This window comes from Lontra canadensis, unplaced genomic scaffold (assembly GCF_010015895.1).
Source record: "Lontra canadensis isolate GAN:19392208 unplaced genomic scaffold, GSC_riverotter_1.0 scaffold62, whole genome shotgun sequence".
NCBI lineage: Eukaryota > Metazoa > Chordata > Mammalia > Carnivora > Mustelidae > Lontra > Lontra canadensis.
Genome location: NW_022631056.1, coordinates 578,399 through 596,746, shown reverse-complemented (window position 1 = coordinate 596,746; position 18,348 = coordinate 578,399). Strand labels below are relative to the sequence as shown.

The following is an 18,348-nucleotide window of genomic DNA, read 5'->3' as shown; positions in this document are numbered from 1 at the left end:
AAAAGTGGATAATGGAATAAAATGTATAAAATGATTGTTTTAATTATTAAAAGCCTGGTTTGCTTAATATATTATTTTTATAGCATGAGACACTAGGGGTTTTTTTTCAATCTTACCTATATATATATCTTTGAAAATTGATAAATAACATTTAGACTCTCACTCTCCATTTGTATATTGGAACTTTGCAGAAAACAACAACAACAACAATTCCCATGGTTGGAAAATACTTTTGTCTCCAGTCTTCCCTCAAAGTGGGTTCATGTGATAAGAGATCAGTGCTATGGAAACTAGTAATTTCTCTAGATCTTAGCTGGGCAATATTCCTAAATATTATAGCTGGACTAATATATCTTAGCTGGGCAATATTCCTAAATAGTATGATAATGTATGATGGGGAATGGAGATTCTGAGAATGGCAGGAAAAAACTAATTTTCCTCCAACACAATCACATGTTTTTTCCTGTTTTTCTTTATCAGAAATAAAAGAATTATAATCAAAAGTATATTTGCTTGGGCATGAAAGTTTTAAGTGTGTTGATAAGATCCTTAAGGAATTCTCACCTGCAACTTCACGGAGATGCTACAGAAGCACCTCCATGTTCCAGCACAGGTCAACCACAAGGTCGCCTTGGGAAAGTGCCAGGAACCATGTCACAGATATAATGATTCTTTTTTATTTTTTTAATAAAACATGTATTTCCTGGGAATAAAACTAAAACAAATATAGATGTGAGGCTCAGTCATTTGGTGGAAAAATCAACTAGGATTCAGACAGGTGTGTCATCATTCAGCACCAGCTTGTTGACTTGAAATAAAAAGTTATACTGATTCCTTCAGATCACGATCTTTTCATTATTCAAATGTTACACTGAATTCTAAAAATATAACTTAGAAAAACTTTGTTTTGCGTATGTATTTTATCAGAAGTGATTTTTTCCAAATGAAGTCTACATCTCTCCCTGTCACTTGTATTACACACATTTTACATACTTAGTATGCTATTATGATGCTAAGTAATAAATGTATTTTATCATTTAAAAAGATGATTATAATTTTATAATGTTATGTAAGCAAAAGCTAACCCAATTGGGTTAAGAATCATTTTGAATAGGGGCACCTGGGTGGCTCTGTGGGTTAAATATCTGCCTTGAGCTCAAGGCATGATTCCAGAGTCCTGGAATGGAGCCCCATGCGGGGCTTCCCAGTAGGCAGGAACCCTGCTTTTCCCTTTCCCTCTGCCTGCCACTCCCCCTGCTTGGGTGTACTCTCTCTCTGTGTCAAATAAATAATTTTTTTTAAAGGTGTCATTCTCTAAAATTATCTTATAGGAATTCTTTTTCTTCCCTCTAGATAACACAGTATCACCAGTTTAACCTCTTTCCATGGTGCTTATTTTTGTGCCAACACAGCTGTGGCTGTGTAGTCTACACTTACCTTCAACTATAGTTATAAAACACTTCATTCATTTTCACTACCACTGTCCTTTATGCCATTTCTACTGTGTCAGTCAGCATATTCCATCCTACTCCCAGTCATCCCTTTCATGGATAATTTCTGTATTACTTGCAGGAGTTCTTGCAACTACCTGTCAAGGAAAAATGACTCCCATCATCCCCTATCTTCCCACGATATGCTTCAGAAAGGTCATAAGCATCATAGTTCTGTAAATGTTTGCCTCTCTTCTAATATGATTTATGAAAATATTAACTGAAAAAAATGCAAGTAAACTATTTGTTCTAAAGTGATGATTTTCAAAATATTTCAAAATATAGAGATTTTTAAAATGTGTTCTCTGTCAAAACAAAGTGCTTAGAGCACACATAGTTTGCAAGTTTAAGACTTAAAGCTAAGATAATTCCATATAGAACATTTACTTAATCTTCTTTTACAGGAGTTTTGACTATATTTTACTTTTAACAATGTGATGATCCATTAGTGGTTGTGACTTTCTGATAGAGTACAGCTGGGGATGTGATAATATTCATTATATTCCCTTCAGGGAATCAAGAAGGATATTGGAAAGAGAGCTACTTCAGAGCTACTTCTAAATGAAGTCTGAAAACATATTGCAAATCATTCACATGTCAATTACTTAAAATACTGTTTGAAAGCCACAGAATGGTTTCCAACAATTATGAAATTAAAATGGGCCAGTGATTATCACTTTTTCCCCATCTCTTTCGTTTAGATTTATTTTCAAAATAACTGTCTATTTTTTTTTCTCATTTGGAGCTTAGTAAAATTATTTTCTTTTATTTTTTAAGATACCCTTTTTAATGGTCTTGGGCTTGGAGCAGTCATTGGCCTGGGCGTGGCGGCTCTCTTGCTAATCCTTGTGGTAACGGACGTCAGCTGCTTCTTTATTAGACAATGTGGGTTATTGATGTGCATCACGAGGAGAATGTGCGGGAAGAAAAGTGGCTCTAGTGGGAAAAGTAAAGAACTCGAAGAAGGCAAAGCCGCATACCTGTAAGTAGCATTCGCAGCGCGTTACATTAAACGAGTGCCATAGTCAAGCTTGCATACTTTCTTCGCGTACTTTTTTTCTGAGCAGAGTAAAGAGCTTGGCTCTAAGACCCTTGTACACTGTACTGTCTGCTTGCTGAGTTAAGCCTATATGACCTTAAATATAACATGTTAGAGAGCCAAATGCTTTTGAAAACAGACTATTAAGAAATAAATCTAAAAATGGGATGCACACCAAAAAAATAATTACTGTTATGATTTAAATAGAAATAGAAAAAAAAAATAGAAATACAGACAGTGGTACAAATGTATTTATGATTTCTCCTACCATTTTTCAGTTTATACTGAATAAAAGAAGGACACCAGCAGTAATCTGAGTTAAAAACGGGTAAATTGAGTAAAAATGTAAATTATGGCAATTCCTTCAAGTGCAGGAGATACTACATAGAAGTTTCAAGGTTGTATAGAGATGTTGGATGAGCTATGCAATACATTAGTATGGATTCTGTACTTAATCTTCCAAATTTTGATCAAAAGCTGACTATATGTTAGAATTTCGCACTCTCTCTGTGGCATCTCATTCAATTAGAATATGAATTCAAAAAAATATACATAGAGCTGAATTCTATAGAAAAGTCCTTTCTCATGTAAAAGGGCAACTAGGAGGTTTAAATACTTTTTGTTTTGTTCGGTGGTGTTTTGCTAGATATTAATCTAATCTCAAAAGTACAATAGGCTCAATAAAAAAAAAGTTAGAAGGCACAGGAGAGCATGCGCACTCACATGTAATATAAACACACAATGTGTATGTGTGTTTGTATACATATACATATGTGTGTATATTAATCCTATAACCAAAAAAAACTATTCTTAAGAATTAAGAACATTTCCTCTACTTTTTAAATATTATACTCTTTCTGTAACATGTCTAAAACATACAAAAGAGTTAAAAGAATTTTATAGTCAACAACCATTTATCAACTACTTGGATTCTATAAAAATAATTCATTATATTTCTCTTTTCCCATATTTATCTGTTCCTCAATCCATTATTTTACTTTTCGCATTTCAAAGGTATCCATACACTTAACCCCTACACAGTTCAAAATTAGTTAATGTTTTCTTTAGGTAAAACTTGCATAGAGTAAAATGCATAAAATATTCTGTTCGATGAGTTTTGACAAATGTTCATATCTGTATAACCTAAGCCTTACCAAAATTCAGAAACTTAGCATCATCCTTAAAATTTCTCTAATGTTTCTACCCAGACAACTCATATTCCTCCCCCTGTACCAGGGAACTACTATCCTGATTTTTTTCATCATAAATAACTTTTAGCTTTATAGAACTTGATAGAAATTGATTGTTGTAATGTTTACTCTTTTTGTGTCTAGCTTCTTTCATTCAGTCATGTTTTAAGATTCAATCATGGTGTTCTGTTTATCAGTAAGTCATTTATTTTTATTGTTAAGTCATTTCTATTTGTTTTTCTGTACATACATTTAGGCATGTAGAACCTCGTGCCTTAATTTCTAGGCTTAGCAGTATAGGAGAATCTATTCTTTACAAGCTGCATTGTTTTGTTTGTTTGTTTGTTTTGTTTATATCTCTAAGCCTATTTCAATCCTACTACACAATTTGTCCATGACTACTTCTTATGGATTCTTTATAAGGGATATTTTCACTTCATGGGATGTTAAATTAGGTAACCTACATTTTCATTTCAAAAAAACATTAGATTCATTTCACAATCAAAATGCCACCTACTTACTTTTTGGACACAGAACATGACAAAGAACAAACAGAAATCAGGCTCTACTTCACATTTGAATGGAATAGTAATGTGTGCCATAGCAAATAGAGTGGGATCAATTCATAATCCAGTATCTCCTACTTTCCTCATTAGAACAAAGTCTGCTTTTTAATTACCTGCCATGCTTTTACATTGTTTTATTAACTAAATAAATATATACCAAACTCAATATTAGTTTCTTTTTCACAAATTGAGGGAAAAATATATATATGTATAGATTGATATATTGATTTTATTTATTTGAGAGAGAGAGAGCTGGAAGAGGGAAGAGGGTGAGGGAGAGAGAAAGAATCCCCAGGAAACTCCACACTGAGCACAGGGCTCCATCCAGACCTTGATCTTACAACCTGAGATCATGACCCGATCCAAAACCAAAAGTCAGACACTTACTGACTAAGCGACCAGGGCATTCCCAATAAGTGTTTAAGGATTACTTTAGCTACTTTTGAAAAATGAATTACTGGAAGGTTGATAGGTATAGAGGAAAGATTTAGAATCAGAAAGAGTGAGTGGGAGGATCTTGAAATACTCCAGGTAAAAAATTATATTCTTTTGGACCAAAGTAGTAGTACTGTGGCCATATACAAATGTATGGAGTCTAGAGATAGCTGAGGTAGAGTCAACTACTGTTGATTGATTTGACTTTAGGGTGAAAGAAAGAGAAATCATGCTTTTCTCTTAATTAACTGGAGGGATATTGGTGACTATGTGCAAAATAATGAGGTATATTCAAGTTCTGCCATTTATTTTTATTTCACTCTATTAATTGGTAATTTATCCATCAACACTTTGGTTTGTGGGTCCTGCTGGGTTTAATTAACCTTAAAGCCTTGGGAAGATGAAAGCATGGAGTTCATTCTGTGTTTGTTATCCATCATAACTTTTTACATCATTTCCCCTGCTTTGGGAAAATACTTTTCAACTCTTTTTCAAAAATTCATTGTTTGAATTAGAAAAATATTGTACATATTTTTTTCAAAAATATTATATAAAATCACAATCGGAAATAGAATATAGCTGATTTGATGGATTGATCTCTACTGGCCTCTAAATATGATCAGAAGTATGCTTAGACTAGTACTTTCATGTTATCACAATTACAAGACTATGCAGATTTATTATATAATATGTTAATTACACAGTTAGAATACTTTTGTTTAAAGAATATCAAGTTCCAGAAAAGAGAAATTAAAGTCAGTGGCATACAGAATGTCTTTCAGGTAAAGTTCTAGAATATTCCATTATTTGACTCTTATAAATTTAAATTAAACTTACATTTATCTTGCATTCTCTTTTATCTAATAAAAATGGTGAATGATTTCTACTTTATCAAACTATGCTTATACTCTTGTTCACCCAAGCATTATTTTGAGCTAATAAATATTTATTGAACACCTATATAGTCAAGCACTGTTCTAAGCCACAGAGATATAACTGTGAGGAAAAGCAAACTAGTCCCTTCCATCATCTAGCTTTTATTCTGCTGGGAAACACATATCAGTTAAAAAACAATCAAATGGATGAATAAATAAGTAGTTTTTGTTATAAATGCTACGTGTAAAAAAAAAAAAAGATTTTCCTGGTTAGACTTAGGTTGTAAAGGAAATAAAATATTGAAAACTAATAGAAAGTAACTAGCCAAAATGTGCGTGTGTGTGTGTGTGAAAAACTGGCTTTTCAATGTACAGAGAGATATACAAACTAGCTTCCTCTACTGCCACATGAGGGAAGGCAAATGCTGACTCCAGTCCACTCCAGCCATCCTGACTCACTTCAGAGGAGTGATCCTGAGAAGAAATTGTAAAGTTTAGAGTCCAGGGGCTCAGACTTACTAATGACTGAGGCCTAATGACAGGACTATTGAAGGCACTCTCTCCACACCCCACTTTACCACCACATTACTAAATGCCTATACTTAGCCGTTCCATCTAAACTGTACATCATGTCCCAATATCAAGAAAAACTATAAGGTATACTCAAGGCAAAAGATAAGATAAGCATCAGGGCCAGATTCAAAAAAGGGCAGGGATGTTGGAATTACCAGATCAATATTTTTTTTAAGTATATGATAAATATAGTGAGAACACTGTAGGACAGCATGCAAGAAGGGATGGGCCATATAGCAGAGAAATGGAAATTCTGGAAAAGAATCCAAAAGAAATGCTAGAGACCAAAAAGATCCTGATAGAAATGAAGAATGCCCCTGATGATCTTATTGGTAGACTAGACATGGCTGAAGAAAGAATCTCTGAGCTTTGAAGAGATCTTAATAGAAGATACCAAAACTTAAAAGAAGACAGAGGAGCACCTGGGTGACTCAGTGGGTTAAGCATCCGACTCTTGAATTCAGGTCAGGTCATGATCTCAGGTCATGAGAGAGAGCCCCATGTTGGGCTCTGTGCTGGGCATGGAGCTTGCTTAAGATTGTCTCTCTCCCTTCCACTCTCTGGCCCTCCCCACCTCTCTCTAAAAAAACAAAAAAGCAAAGAGAATAAAGATGGAAAAAAATCCACAGAATAAAGTAGTATCCCACAATATCAAATACCATAATACATTTATCCTTGTCTTTCATGACAATTTGGGTGAAACTTTCAATATTTTATCGTATTAAAGTACAATATGTGGTTTGAATTTAACTTTTACATAAATCTTGTTGTAAATGTACATTATGTTCTTAGACATGGAATGTAAATCAAAATTGAAAAATACTGACAAATTGCCCACAAAATGCTATACTTATTCATATTCCTAATAAAATCAGAGAATATATATTTCTATATAGTTTCTCAAACATTAAATATTATCAATTTATTTTTATTTCTTAATATAATAAGTGAAAGATACCATTTAAAATTTTCATTTTTCTGATCCAGGTAAATTCTGAACTTATTTGTTTTATGATTTCGCTTTGGTCACTTTATTTCTTCTGGGAATTTCTTTTTTTTTCTTTTTAAAGATTTTATTTATTTATTTGACAGACAGAGCTCACGAGTAGGCAGAGAGGCAGGCAGAGGGAGAGGGAGAAGAAGAAGCAGGCTCCCCACTGAGCAGAGAGCCCCATGCAGGGCTCAAGCCCCGGACCCTGGGATCATGACCTGAGCCGAAGGCAGAGGCTTTAACCCACCGAGTGACCCAGGCGACCCTCTTCTGGGAATTTCCTGTTCGTATTCTACACACATGTCCATGGAGTTATTCAACTTTTCTCTTACTTTCTAATTATGTAATGTGACCCTTAATTATTTGATGTTGTATTTGTTGCTAATATTTTCCCCAGTCTATCCCAAAGTTTGAATTTTGCTTTTGATGCCATTAATTATATGAATCTTTCCATTTTTATTTCAAAATTTATGAATTTTATAAATACTTATTTCTTATGTGCTTTGAGATATTTTCATTTTGTTTTCTCTCAATTTGTTTAAGTTGCAAGTTTTAGTAATGTATTTCCTAACACTAAATCCTCCTTGCCTCCTTGCCCTCCTAGAATACTGAAGACAGTTATTAAGAATTGCTTAATCAATGTCTTGCTTAATCAAAGTCCTGCTTAATTAACGTCAGGCACTATTCTAAAAACTATAGAAATTAACTTGGTGTCATTATCATCTCTGGTTTACTATCCAGGCAACAAGACAGAGAAATGCTTATGCAGTGAGTTAGTGAGAGTCAGCTAGTTTGGTCCCAGGGCATATCCTCTTAACTATTCTGCTGTGCTTGTCATTTCTTGCTTAATAATCAGTTCTAGAAACCTGCAGGAATTTGTCTAGTTTTTACCAGTCTGTACATTGTGAATTGTCCATAAACCATGGCATACATTTTTATGACAATTTAAATAAAATATTCCTTTATCACTTTTTATAATTCCACAGAAAATATCAGTAATAATTCTGATATCACTTCAAGTATGATTAAATATAATTTTTAAAGGATGGGAATTAGACTCATATAAATTATTAGTGTGCCTCAGATATTTTCACCTAAGGGCAAGTAAAATATGCATTTCAGGGGCACCTGGGTGGCTTAGTGGGTTAAAGCCTCTCCTTTCGGCTCAGGTCATGATCCCAGGGTCCTGCTTCCTTCTCTCTTTCTGCCTGCCTCTCTGCCTACTTGTGATCTCTCTCTGTCAAATAAATAAATAAAATCTTTAAAAAATATGCATTTAATACTCCTTGTAGTATTTATTGTAATAGAAGATATTGGAAACATCCTAAATGTCTGTTGGTTGGACACTGGCCAAATATATGGTGGTGTATATATACGATGGGATAGTATGTGCCATGAAAAAGAAGAGGCAGCTCTAAATATTCTAGTGTTCATTGAAAAGGCAAAATTATATTCAGTCAGTATGTACCATTTGTTTAAAAATAACTCCTTGCATTTGTATGCATATATGCTAGTATATGAATAGAAGGGATGTCTCTGGAAAACACAATTTGAAAATGTCCTTGTCTTTATGATAGGTAACTAAATATCCTGTAAACAGGAAATGGCAGGGAGGTATACTTTTCTCTATGTATCAAGATTTCTATAATATATGAATAGATCAGTTAGTTAAAAATGTAAAAGATTACTAAAAACAAAAATAAGGATTTTAAGACACCTCACCATGTTCTCTTATAACACTTTAACTTCCTTTTAGTAATATCTATTTTATCATTTCCAGTTTAAAGTGGTTTGCTTACATATTATTTTCAATAAGGAGTATACAATTAAAATCCAAATCCGCCATCTTTTTTTTTTGCATTCTGTTTTGTTTAATCCACACCCATAGATCTGCACCTGTTGTTAATATAATTAAACATAAAATCCAACCTTTTGAATCACTTTTTTGCTCAGAATCATCAATAGCCACATTTTTCCAAAGAGTATCATCATCTATGTCATTAATAGCATTGATATTATGAAGAATTGTTTAAAAGAATCAATTGCAGAATAACAACAGCAAACAAAACATCATCAAACTAAAATTTAATTGTGGTGGGCTCTTTAATTATCTTTACTACTGTAGAGATCTTGCTTCCTTGGAGTCCCTATTCAGGTTGATGAACATATCCTAATTGCCAGTTCTCACAAATATTTGCATTTTAGAGGTATAAAACGTTGTTCACCACCAATTCTGGATTATAGAGTTCTAGATTTTCTTCCATTTCTACTGACACTGACTCTTCAGATTTCGATGTGCATGTACGCGAAGGACCTACAGAGTCAGCATTTTTAAGATCTGTGCCATTGTTGGGGTTTTGTTGTTTGATTTCTTTGTTGTGTACTGCTAGTATACTTGATTTTTAAGAACTAATTTTAATGTCATATATCTACCATTACAATACTAAATATATTTAATGTGCCCAGTGCTCCATCATTACCTCCTTCCCTCACTTTGAACCCCTGGCAAACATTGATCTTTTTATTTTCTTTGTAACTGTGCTTTTTTTACAGAATGCAATGTAATTGGAAATACATAGTACATAGCCTTTTCAGACTGGCTTATCTTCCTTAGCAATATGCATTTAAAGTTCTCCCATGTCTTTTTGTGGCTTGGTGGCTCATTTCTTTTCATTGCTGAATAATATCTAATTGTGTGGGTATACCACAGTTTATTTATCCATTGACCTGTTGAAGGACATCTTGGTTCCAATTTGGGGCAATTATGAATAAAACTTCTATAAACATTAATGTGGAGATTTTTACATGGGCATAAGTTTTCATTTCATTGGGAAATTTGTTAGAGTACAGTTGCAGGATTGTATAGTAAGACTATGTACCTGAGTAGGTGAGGACCTACATTGTGTTTTTTTTGTATGTGTTCCTTAATTATAATCTGTATTATGAGGGTATCATTCCCAATGCTTATATCTCACTTTATCCTTTATCATCACTAAATCCTTTCCTTATTTTTCTTTCTTTTTGTTCATTTATTAAGGAATGAAACTTTGCAGTAAACTTTCTAATTTTACAAAAATTTCACAATTATGTAAAATTATACTTATTCTCATATTTTAAAAATCCAATAATGATGACAAGGATTTGAAATTACAAACAAAAACATCATGCATATATGTTATAATATTGTTTTATGTAAACTATTTTCTTGAAAACATGAATATGTAAAGTCAGTATCACAGTATAGTTAAAATCATTCATATAATTCATAGAAACACTTAAAGCAATGAAATGTCTCATATATAATTTTATCTTCTTTAAATTTTAATATAGAAACAATATTTCTGATGTTGTATTTCAAATTTAAAAAATCTAAAGCATATGGCTAGTTGGGGGAAAAGCTACTTCATGTCATAATTTCCGATAACATAATATTTTTTATTTATTTCCCAAAGTAAACTGCATGATCACGTTTAAAATTTGGGCTTCTTGGGGCACCTGAGTGATTCAGTGGGTTAAAGCTTCTGCCTTCGGCTCAGGTTATGATCTCAGGGTCTTGGGATCAAGCCCCTCATCGGGCTCTCTGCTCAGCAGGGAGCCTGCTTCCTCCTCTCTCTCTGCCTGCCTCTCTGCCTACTTGTGATCTCTGTCTATCAAATAAATAAATAAAATCTTAAAAAACTAAAAAAATAAAATTTGGACTTCTGTAAAACATTAACATAATTTTGATGAAAAAAATCTTAGATAAATGGAATTTCTCCTTTCTTTTTTTTTCTGAGTGAAAATTATGTGGGTGAGATGAATTTTAATGGGAAAAAAAAATTAGTGGTATTCTTAATCTGACCATGTTTGGTTTTTAGTGAGGGGAGATGGGGTTAAGTGGAGATTCTAAACTATGTTTCATAATGCATCCATTTTTACATTACATGAATAAGGCTTTTTTGTTTGTTTATTTTTCTAGGAAAGATGGATCAAAAGAACCAATAGTGGAGATGAGGACAGAGGATGAAAGAATCACTAATCATGAGGATGGGAGCCCAGTAAATGAGCCAAATGAAACAACACCACTAACAGAACCTGAGTAAGTAGCTTCAGATGCTTAATTATTTTTGGATAAATATTTATAAAATAATAACATCTTATCATTACTTGTAGCATATATTTACAAATATCATTATTTATAGAAAAGTGTTTCTTTTTCAGAGAAAATAGATGAGAATATCAAAAACCATTTTCTAGGGAAACAGTCCACATGAAAATTTTGTATCAATGCCAGAGAAAATCTACTATTCAAACATACATTTATAATTTTATGTAAAAATGTCAAAAAGATGGCACATGTTAGAGTTGGATTTTCTTACATTTATTTTACTCTTAAGAAAGTGATACTTTCAGGGCATCTGGGGTGCACAGTCAGTCAATTAAGGTTAAGCCTCTGAGTCTTGATTTCAGTTTAGCTCATGGCCTCAGGGTTATGAGATTGAGCCCTGTCTCAGACTCTGGACTCAATGGGGAGTCTGCTTGAGATTCTCTCTCTCTCCCCTTCCCTTTGTCCTTTCCCGCTCCCCCCACTCACACGTGCTCTCTCTCTCTCTCTAAAATAAAAAAATAAGGGGCACCTGGATGGCTCAGTGGTTAAGCGTCTGCCTTTGGTCCAGGTCATGATCCCAGGGTCCTGGGATTGAGTCTGGTTTCAGGTCCTTGCTCAGTGGGGAATCTGCTTCTCCCTCTGCCCTGGCCCTGCTTGTGCTCTCTCACTCTGTGCACTCTCTCTTTCTCTCAAAAACCAAAACAAAACAAAACAAAACAAAAAACTTTAAAAAAATAAATCTTTTTAAAAAAAGAAAGTGATACTTTCAAAATAGGATTTTTAAAAAATATTTTATTTATTTATTAGACAGAGATTGAGAGTACAAGCAGGAGGAGCCACAGAGGGAGAGGTAGCAGCAGGCTCCCTGCTGAGCAGGGAGCCCAATATGGAATTTGATCCCAGGACCTTGGGATCATGACCTGAACTGAAAGCAAGACGCTTAACTGACTGAGCCACCCAGGTGCCCTCAAAATGTAATTTTTATTGAAATAAAAAGGTTAGGAAATTGGCCATTACTCTGAATAGGAATCTCACAATTTAAAATAAAAAATTGATAATGTGGGGACACCTGGGTGGCTCAGTTGGTTGGACGACTGCCTTCGGCTCAGGTCATGATCCCGGAGTCCTGGGATCGAGTCCCGCATAGGGCTCCCAGCTCCATGGGGAGTCTGCTTCTCCCTCTGACCTTCTCCTTGCTCATGCTCTCTCTCACTGTCTCTCTCTCAAATAAATAAATAAAATCTTAAAAAAAAATTGATAATGTGAATATGTACACAATCTACTTTGAAAGGAAAGAATATTCATTTGGAAGAAGAAATACTGTTAAATTGTCTTTCATTTTAATGTCCACATAGGAAATGATGTTTGCTCTCCATTCAAGATTATATTATTTACCTCTTTCTATACCCATCAGAGCTCCATCATAGTGATAGCAGATATTTCAACTAAATTTGCAAAGATGATGAACATGTGCAAAGATCATATTCAGGCAACGTGAAAGTTAAAATGATTAAAGCCAAAGGCATTATTAAGGAGTGAAAATGGTATTCTATGGAATATATTGAATACAACAAAACCATGACTATAACATTTTTCTTTAAATACTGTTCACTAAAATTACTTCTAAATTTTATTGTTATTTGTTTGTTTAAGAATCGTTTTTTCTTTACCAGCATATCCTCACTTGCAGAGAAATTTGATTAGGCTTCTCATCCTAAATGGAAGGTTGAGTGTTGTCACAAGTGAAAAAAAAACAACTTGTTTCAGAAATGCCTGCTATGTGCTCTCAGGGGGCCGAAATAATTACTATTTAGAGAAATACAAAGTACTACTCTGTAGCTAAATTTTCCATATAAATCCTCAGGTCATGCCATTTAGAGATTATTACCTATTAAATGGAAGTTTACTCTGGTAGAGGCAGCTTTTACCTGGTGGGTTCTGTAGTTTTCCCTTCAGAAATTAGAAGTCTTTTCAATGAAGCAAAATTTTACACAATAAAACAAACAAGTAAACAAATAAATAAATAAAACTGGGGTACCTGGGTGGCTCAGTGGGTTAAGCCTCTGCCTTTGGCTCAGGTCATGATCTCAGGGTCCTGGGTTCTCTGCTCAGCTGGTGGCATGCTTCCCCCTCTCTCTCTGCCTGCTTCCCTGTCTACTTGTGATTTCTCTCTCTATGTCAAATAAATAAATAAATAAATAAATATCTTTTTAAAAATGTAAATAAAGCAAATTTCTATCTATTGATTAACACCTACAATGAGATGTTGGTGTGTATGTAAACTAGCCAAGAACTAGGGAGGTGTGTGTGTGTGTGTGCGTGTGTGTGTATATATATATATGTTTATATATGAAAACTAGCCAAGAACTAGGTATATATAAACTACCTATAGGCATATATAAACTTAATATATATAAACTTAAAAATGCAAACAAAACCAGACCAAACAAAAAACTAGCTAAGAAAATGCCTTTACATGTGACGGGGCAATATTGTGCAAAAAATAAAACAAAACAAAAAAGATGATCAATAACTACTCCAACCCTCAATTATAGAAAATAGTCAACAAAAAATAATAGAATCAACTGTAATTAAAAAAAAAACCAATTTAACATAAATTGAAGTAGTGAAAATTATATATGCAAAAATTTATCATCTAATAAATATTTGAAAACACTGGTTAATTCCAGTGTTATAATTCTTTGAGTAAGAGATATATTAAGCATCATGATAACCTCTTATCCAAGCTCTAAATTTCTCTATATTTCTCTATATTTTGCTGCTTAGAGGTGACACATTGGTTTTACCTTTTTTTTTAATCAAAGTTTACCAAATGGAAGAATGGAAGAACTGTGAAGACATTATTTATAATACACATAAAAGAACATGCCCTATAAGGTACAAAGTAGATGCTATTTCATTACCAGGAACGGGTCATAGTAACTTTTACCAAAACTTTTACTTTTGACTGGTTAATTTTCACATAATAGCTTTGATCTTCAGAATTTAATGGCTTGCTCTTCCCATTCAAAAATAGAAAAGAAATTACAAGTAAATTCTGGAGAAACTGGCATAGTAACGTTCACTACCCCCACTAAATGGTGACATTAAAGTACAAAATTGAACTGGAATTTGTTTTTGATGTGGAAAAAATATCTTGTCGAGGGGGGAAATCTTAACCCCAAAGCTGTGTACATAAGGAGTAATCATAAACTATTGAATTCAGAACTGGTAGAAAAAACATATCTTGCATCATTGTCATCATAGTAAGAGTTGTGAAGCTATCATTGAGAAATAAAGCAGTACCTGGGTGGCTCAGTCAGTTAAGCAACTGCCTTCAGCTCAGGTCATGATTCCAGAGTTCTGGGATCCAGCCTTGCATCAGGCTCCTCACTCAGTGGGAAGTCTGCTTCCCTCTCTTCCTCTTCCCCTTCCCCTGCTCTTGCTCTCTCAAATAAATAAATAAAATCTGAAAGGAAGAAAGAAAGAGAGAAAGAAAGAAAGCTTATTTTCCTTAATAGATTTTTTTTTTTTTAAAAGAGGGAAGCTTCTTTCTTTTTTTTTTTTTTTTTTTTTTTTTATTTGACAGAGAGAGAGAGATCACAAGCAGGCAGAGAGGCAGGCAGAGAGAGAGAGGGGAGGAAGCAGGCTCCCCGCGGAGCAGAGAGCCCGGTCCCAGGACCCTGGGATCATGACCTGAGCCGAAGGCAGAGGCTTTAACCCACTGAGCCACCCAGGCGCCGCTCCTTAATAGATTTTAATTGATAACAACTCTTAAAAAATGTACTCATAATCGATACAGAAATAACAACAAAAAATAATAGTGAAAGAGGTTAATTAAAGAAAACATCTACAATAAATGTAGAAAAGTGAGAAAGTCTTGAAATGCATACTTTCATTAAGTTCCAAAGAATATAGCTTATTCACCCAGCTTTTGAAGTATGTAACAGAACATGGCAGCAACTCTTAAGGACTTTTATTTGAAAAAACTTAGGTACTAGTAACTCATCTAATTGACATATAAAGATGCTGTCTTGTTTAGAATCCAAACCATTCTATTTTCTGTATCAATAACTGATTATCAAATCCAAGCCACCCTATAGTGAATGATTTGATGCATTTAAATCAACAGATACATTGTTTCATTCATCATTCTGCAGTACATCACATTTTTACAAAGGACAATATTATCTGATTATTTAATTATTTTTTATCATTTTGATATGACTTTAACAAATCTATTTTTTTTCTAATGATTATAGACACTGCCTTCTGTAAGACAGTAATTTAGTATCAAGGAATACCACTCAAATTGCCTTAGAAAATGAAGTTCATTATTTTTCTATTTCCTTCCAGAAAATTGCCTTTAAAAGAAGAAAATGGAAAAGAAGTCTTAAATCCAGAAACTATAGAAATTAAGGTTTCTAATGACATCATACAATCAAAAGAAGACGACAGCAAAGCATAACACCAAGATCACAAAGGCTTGAACAATGCTACACAGAGCATTTAGATTGCAGTGACCCTATGACCAAAACTATTCCATTGACCTTAATTTCTTGGGAAACTTCTAGCTTGGAATAGCTTGTACACATATACATATGATCAAATATTCCTGCCCATGGTCCATTACCTTTTGTTGTTGTTGTTATTGTTGTTGTTTATTTTGTTATGAATTTCAATATAGAGACCTGACTGGCACCAACTCTTGGGTATCAATTTGATTCTGTGATTGAAATACTGCAATTTGTTATACAGTTAAAGTGCTCTGTTTCTTTAGGACTATATATTTCATCCAACAACCTCTCCAACAAATTAGGGTTTAAGAATCAACAAAAGAAAACAAAAGCTTTGTGAGCTAAATGTATAAGAAAGCCCTGCATGTTTTTCATACTATCTTGGGCAAACAGATTATTAACATGGATTTCAGTTTAAGATGAAAACAGTTAATAAAGGGTACACTATTTTTCAGGAGAATTTCAGGGAACTTGGGCTTGAAGGAGCCATTATCTATAGCAGATATTAAAAATTGAGAGAAATTTTGGAAAATTCTTTTAAAGTTATAGTTACAGTGCTACTTCAATGTTAATTTTTGATAGACTAAAGTGCCAGATCAAAATCGTTACCCATTTGAATGAATACTAGTTGTGTGTAAAATTAGATTAGAAAGATTCAGTAAATCTCTCTCTTTATATATGCCATAATCACTCACAATGGATTACACAAAAAATGTATTGCAAGTGAAAATAATATTGATTTTTGCCCTCAGCTTCAAATAAAGTAAATTGAAATGGTAACAATATCAATGTTGTCTTGATATATTTATAGATATGTGATTACCTTTTACTTTTTAAATAATTTTATCAAAAAAAAGTCCTTAGTGTTGAAATACTTCAAACCATATCCTCAGATACATTTTTGACCATTGTTTTAGATGATCTTTATTTAAATATTCATTTCCCCAGTTTTACAGGTCAATCATTAAATGTAATCGGCTAATGGAAATTAAAATCCTGAGTGGTTAAACAAAGAAGAAAATAACATTTAAACATGCCATTAAAGTATTAGTGATAAACACCTGAATTGCCACTATCTGTTCTTCTTCTGGATGTTGTAGCTAGAAGTCATTTTAAGATTTTGATAAACAACTTTGGTTGAAGAAATTCTTTGGCTATTCAACACAAACTTTCTAATGTTACTTGTTAGGGCCTATACCAGAATACAATACTTATTAACTTCCAAGCTATGCAAGCTCCCAGAGGTAAAAGACTAAAACATGATTTTCCCTCATATGTATGGTAAAATAAATATATTTATGATTATAAATATACATACCAGTTGGGAGCAAGTTTTAGATTATTTGTTACCCTAGAGAGCCAAAGGTTTCTTTAGGCCCCATTACATTCATAATCTTTAGTGTTTTCAGGTGGTATTATAGCTCAAATATTGACTGGTTGGGGAATGCATACCAATAGAACATTGGAGGAGAGTTTTAACAGTGCAGAGCAACCTGCTTAATGTGTCTCTCTAAAGAGAAAATTTGATGAATATGTTCGATGAAATATTTATGCTACTCATCAACACTTTTATTTACAAAGTGCTAGAAACTGTCAGTCAAGGAGAGACAACCAACTAATTTTACAAACCTTTAATCATTAGCAGGACAGAATGTGTCTGTCTGCATGTTTGTGCACTAAAGCTCCAATGTTGTTGCCATAATTCACAGGATTATAGTGCAGGAATCTCCCCCTTAGTATTTTTTTCTGGCATATTCTGAGAAAAAGAATTCCTGTGCCTACCTAGGAATTTGAGTAGAAATTATCCAACTGGTCTTTTGATAGATTTGACTGTTACTATTTAAGTTATGTTTGTCTGATCACCTGTTTGCTTTATCTGACTGTTTTTTTTCCCCTTTTGTACCAATGTGCTATAACTAATTAAAGTACTTGAATTTGTTTGTGCAAAGTTCACAGGCTTAGTAAAATGTCCATAAAGCAATAGCCATGAATGCTATTTTTTCCTGGATAGGGCTGGCTTTAAACTAATAATGGTGAAAGAATTAGGAAAACTGAGAAACCAGTTCAGCATGTTTACTATTATTATATTTGTGCTATACTTCAAGAGCAGAGAAATCATAATAAAGAACAAATATTTTTGTGTTTCTTCAATTTGAAAGTTCTGTCTCTCGCATTTCTTTGGACTTTCCGTGTAAAGCAATTTACTTAAATATTTCTTTTATATATATACATATATATATATACACACACATATGCATATATATGCTATTAAATTTCTTGCCACTAATGTGGAGTAATAATCTGAGGTTAGCAGCTAATTTGAAACTAATTTTAGTCTGACTGTTTCAAGTGCACTGCTTCAGTTGTCTGAGTGATCCTTATCTCTTGTCCTTGAAATCTGTACCATGCAGGAGCAAGGCAATACTGTGATTAAAATAATAATAATAAATAATAATAATAATAACATGTGAATGGAATGCTCCAACTTACTATATCTGTAAAAGTTTCCAAATAAGAGCTGCGTGTAGTAAATTGTAAAACAAGAGTAGAACTGAAATAATCTGTTCTTATTTTTCATTCTTATT

The 18,348-nt window shown here is 33.4% G+C and overlaps 1 protein-coding gene across 1 annotated transcript in view; it reads left to right on the top strand.

The window, feature by feature from the left end:
• Positions 1–17,914, top strand: part of NCAM2 (neural cell adhesion molecule 2) — a 514,069-nt gene extending 496,155 nt beyond the window's left edge. Inside the window, exons 16-18 of the mRNA XM_032877992.1 lie at positions 2,268–2,472; positions 11,118–11,237; positions 15,603–17,914. Coding sequence (XP_032733883.1) covers positions 2,268–2,472; positions 11,118–11,237; positions 15,603–15,714 — 437 coding nt within the window. The 3' untranslated portion in view covers positions 15,715–17,914. The remainder of the gene's footprint in view (positions 1–2,267; positions 2,473–11,117; positions 11,238–15,602) is intronic.
• The last annotated feature ends 434 nt before the right edge of the window (positions 17,915–18,348 follow it).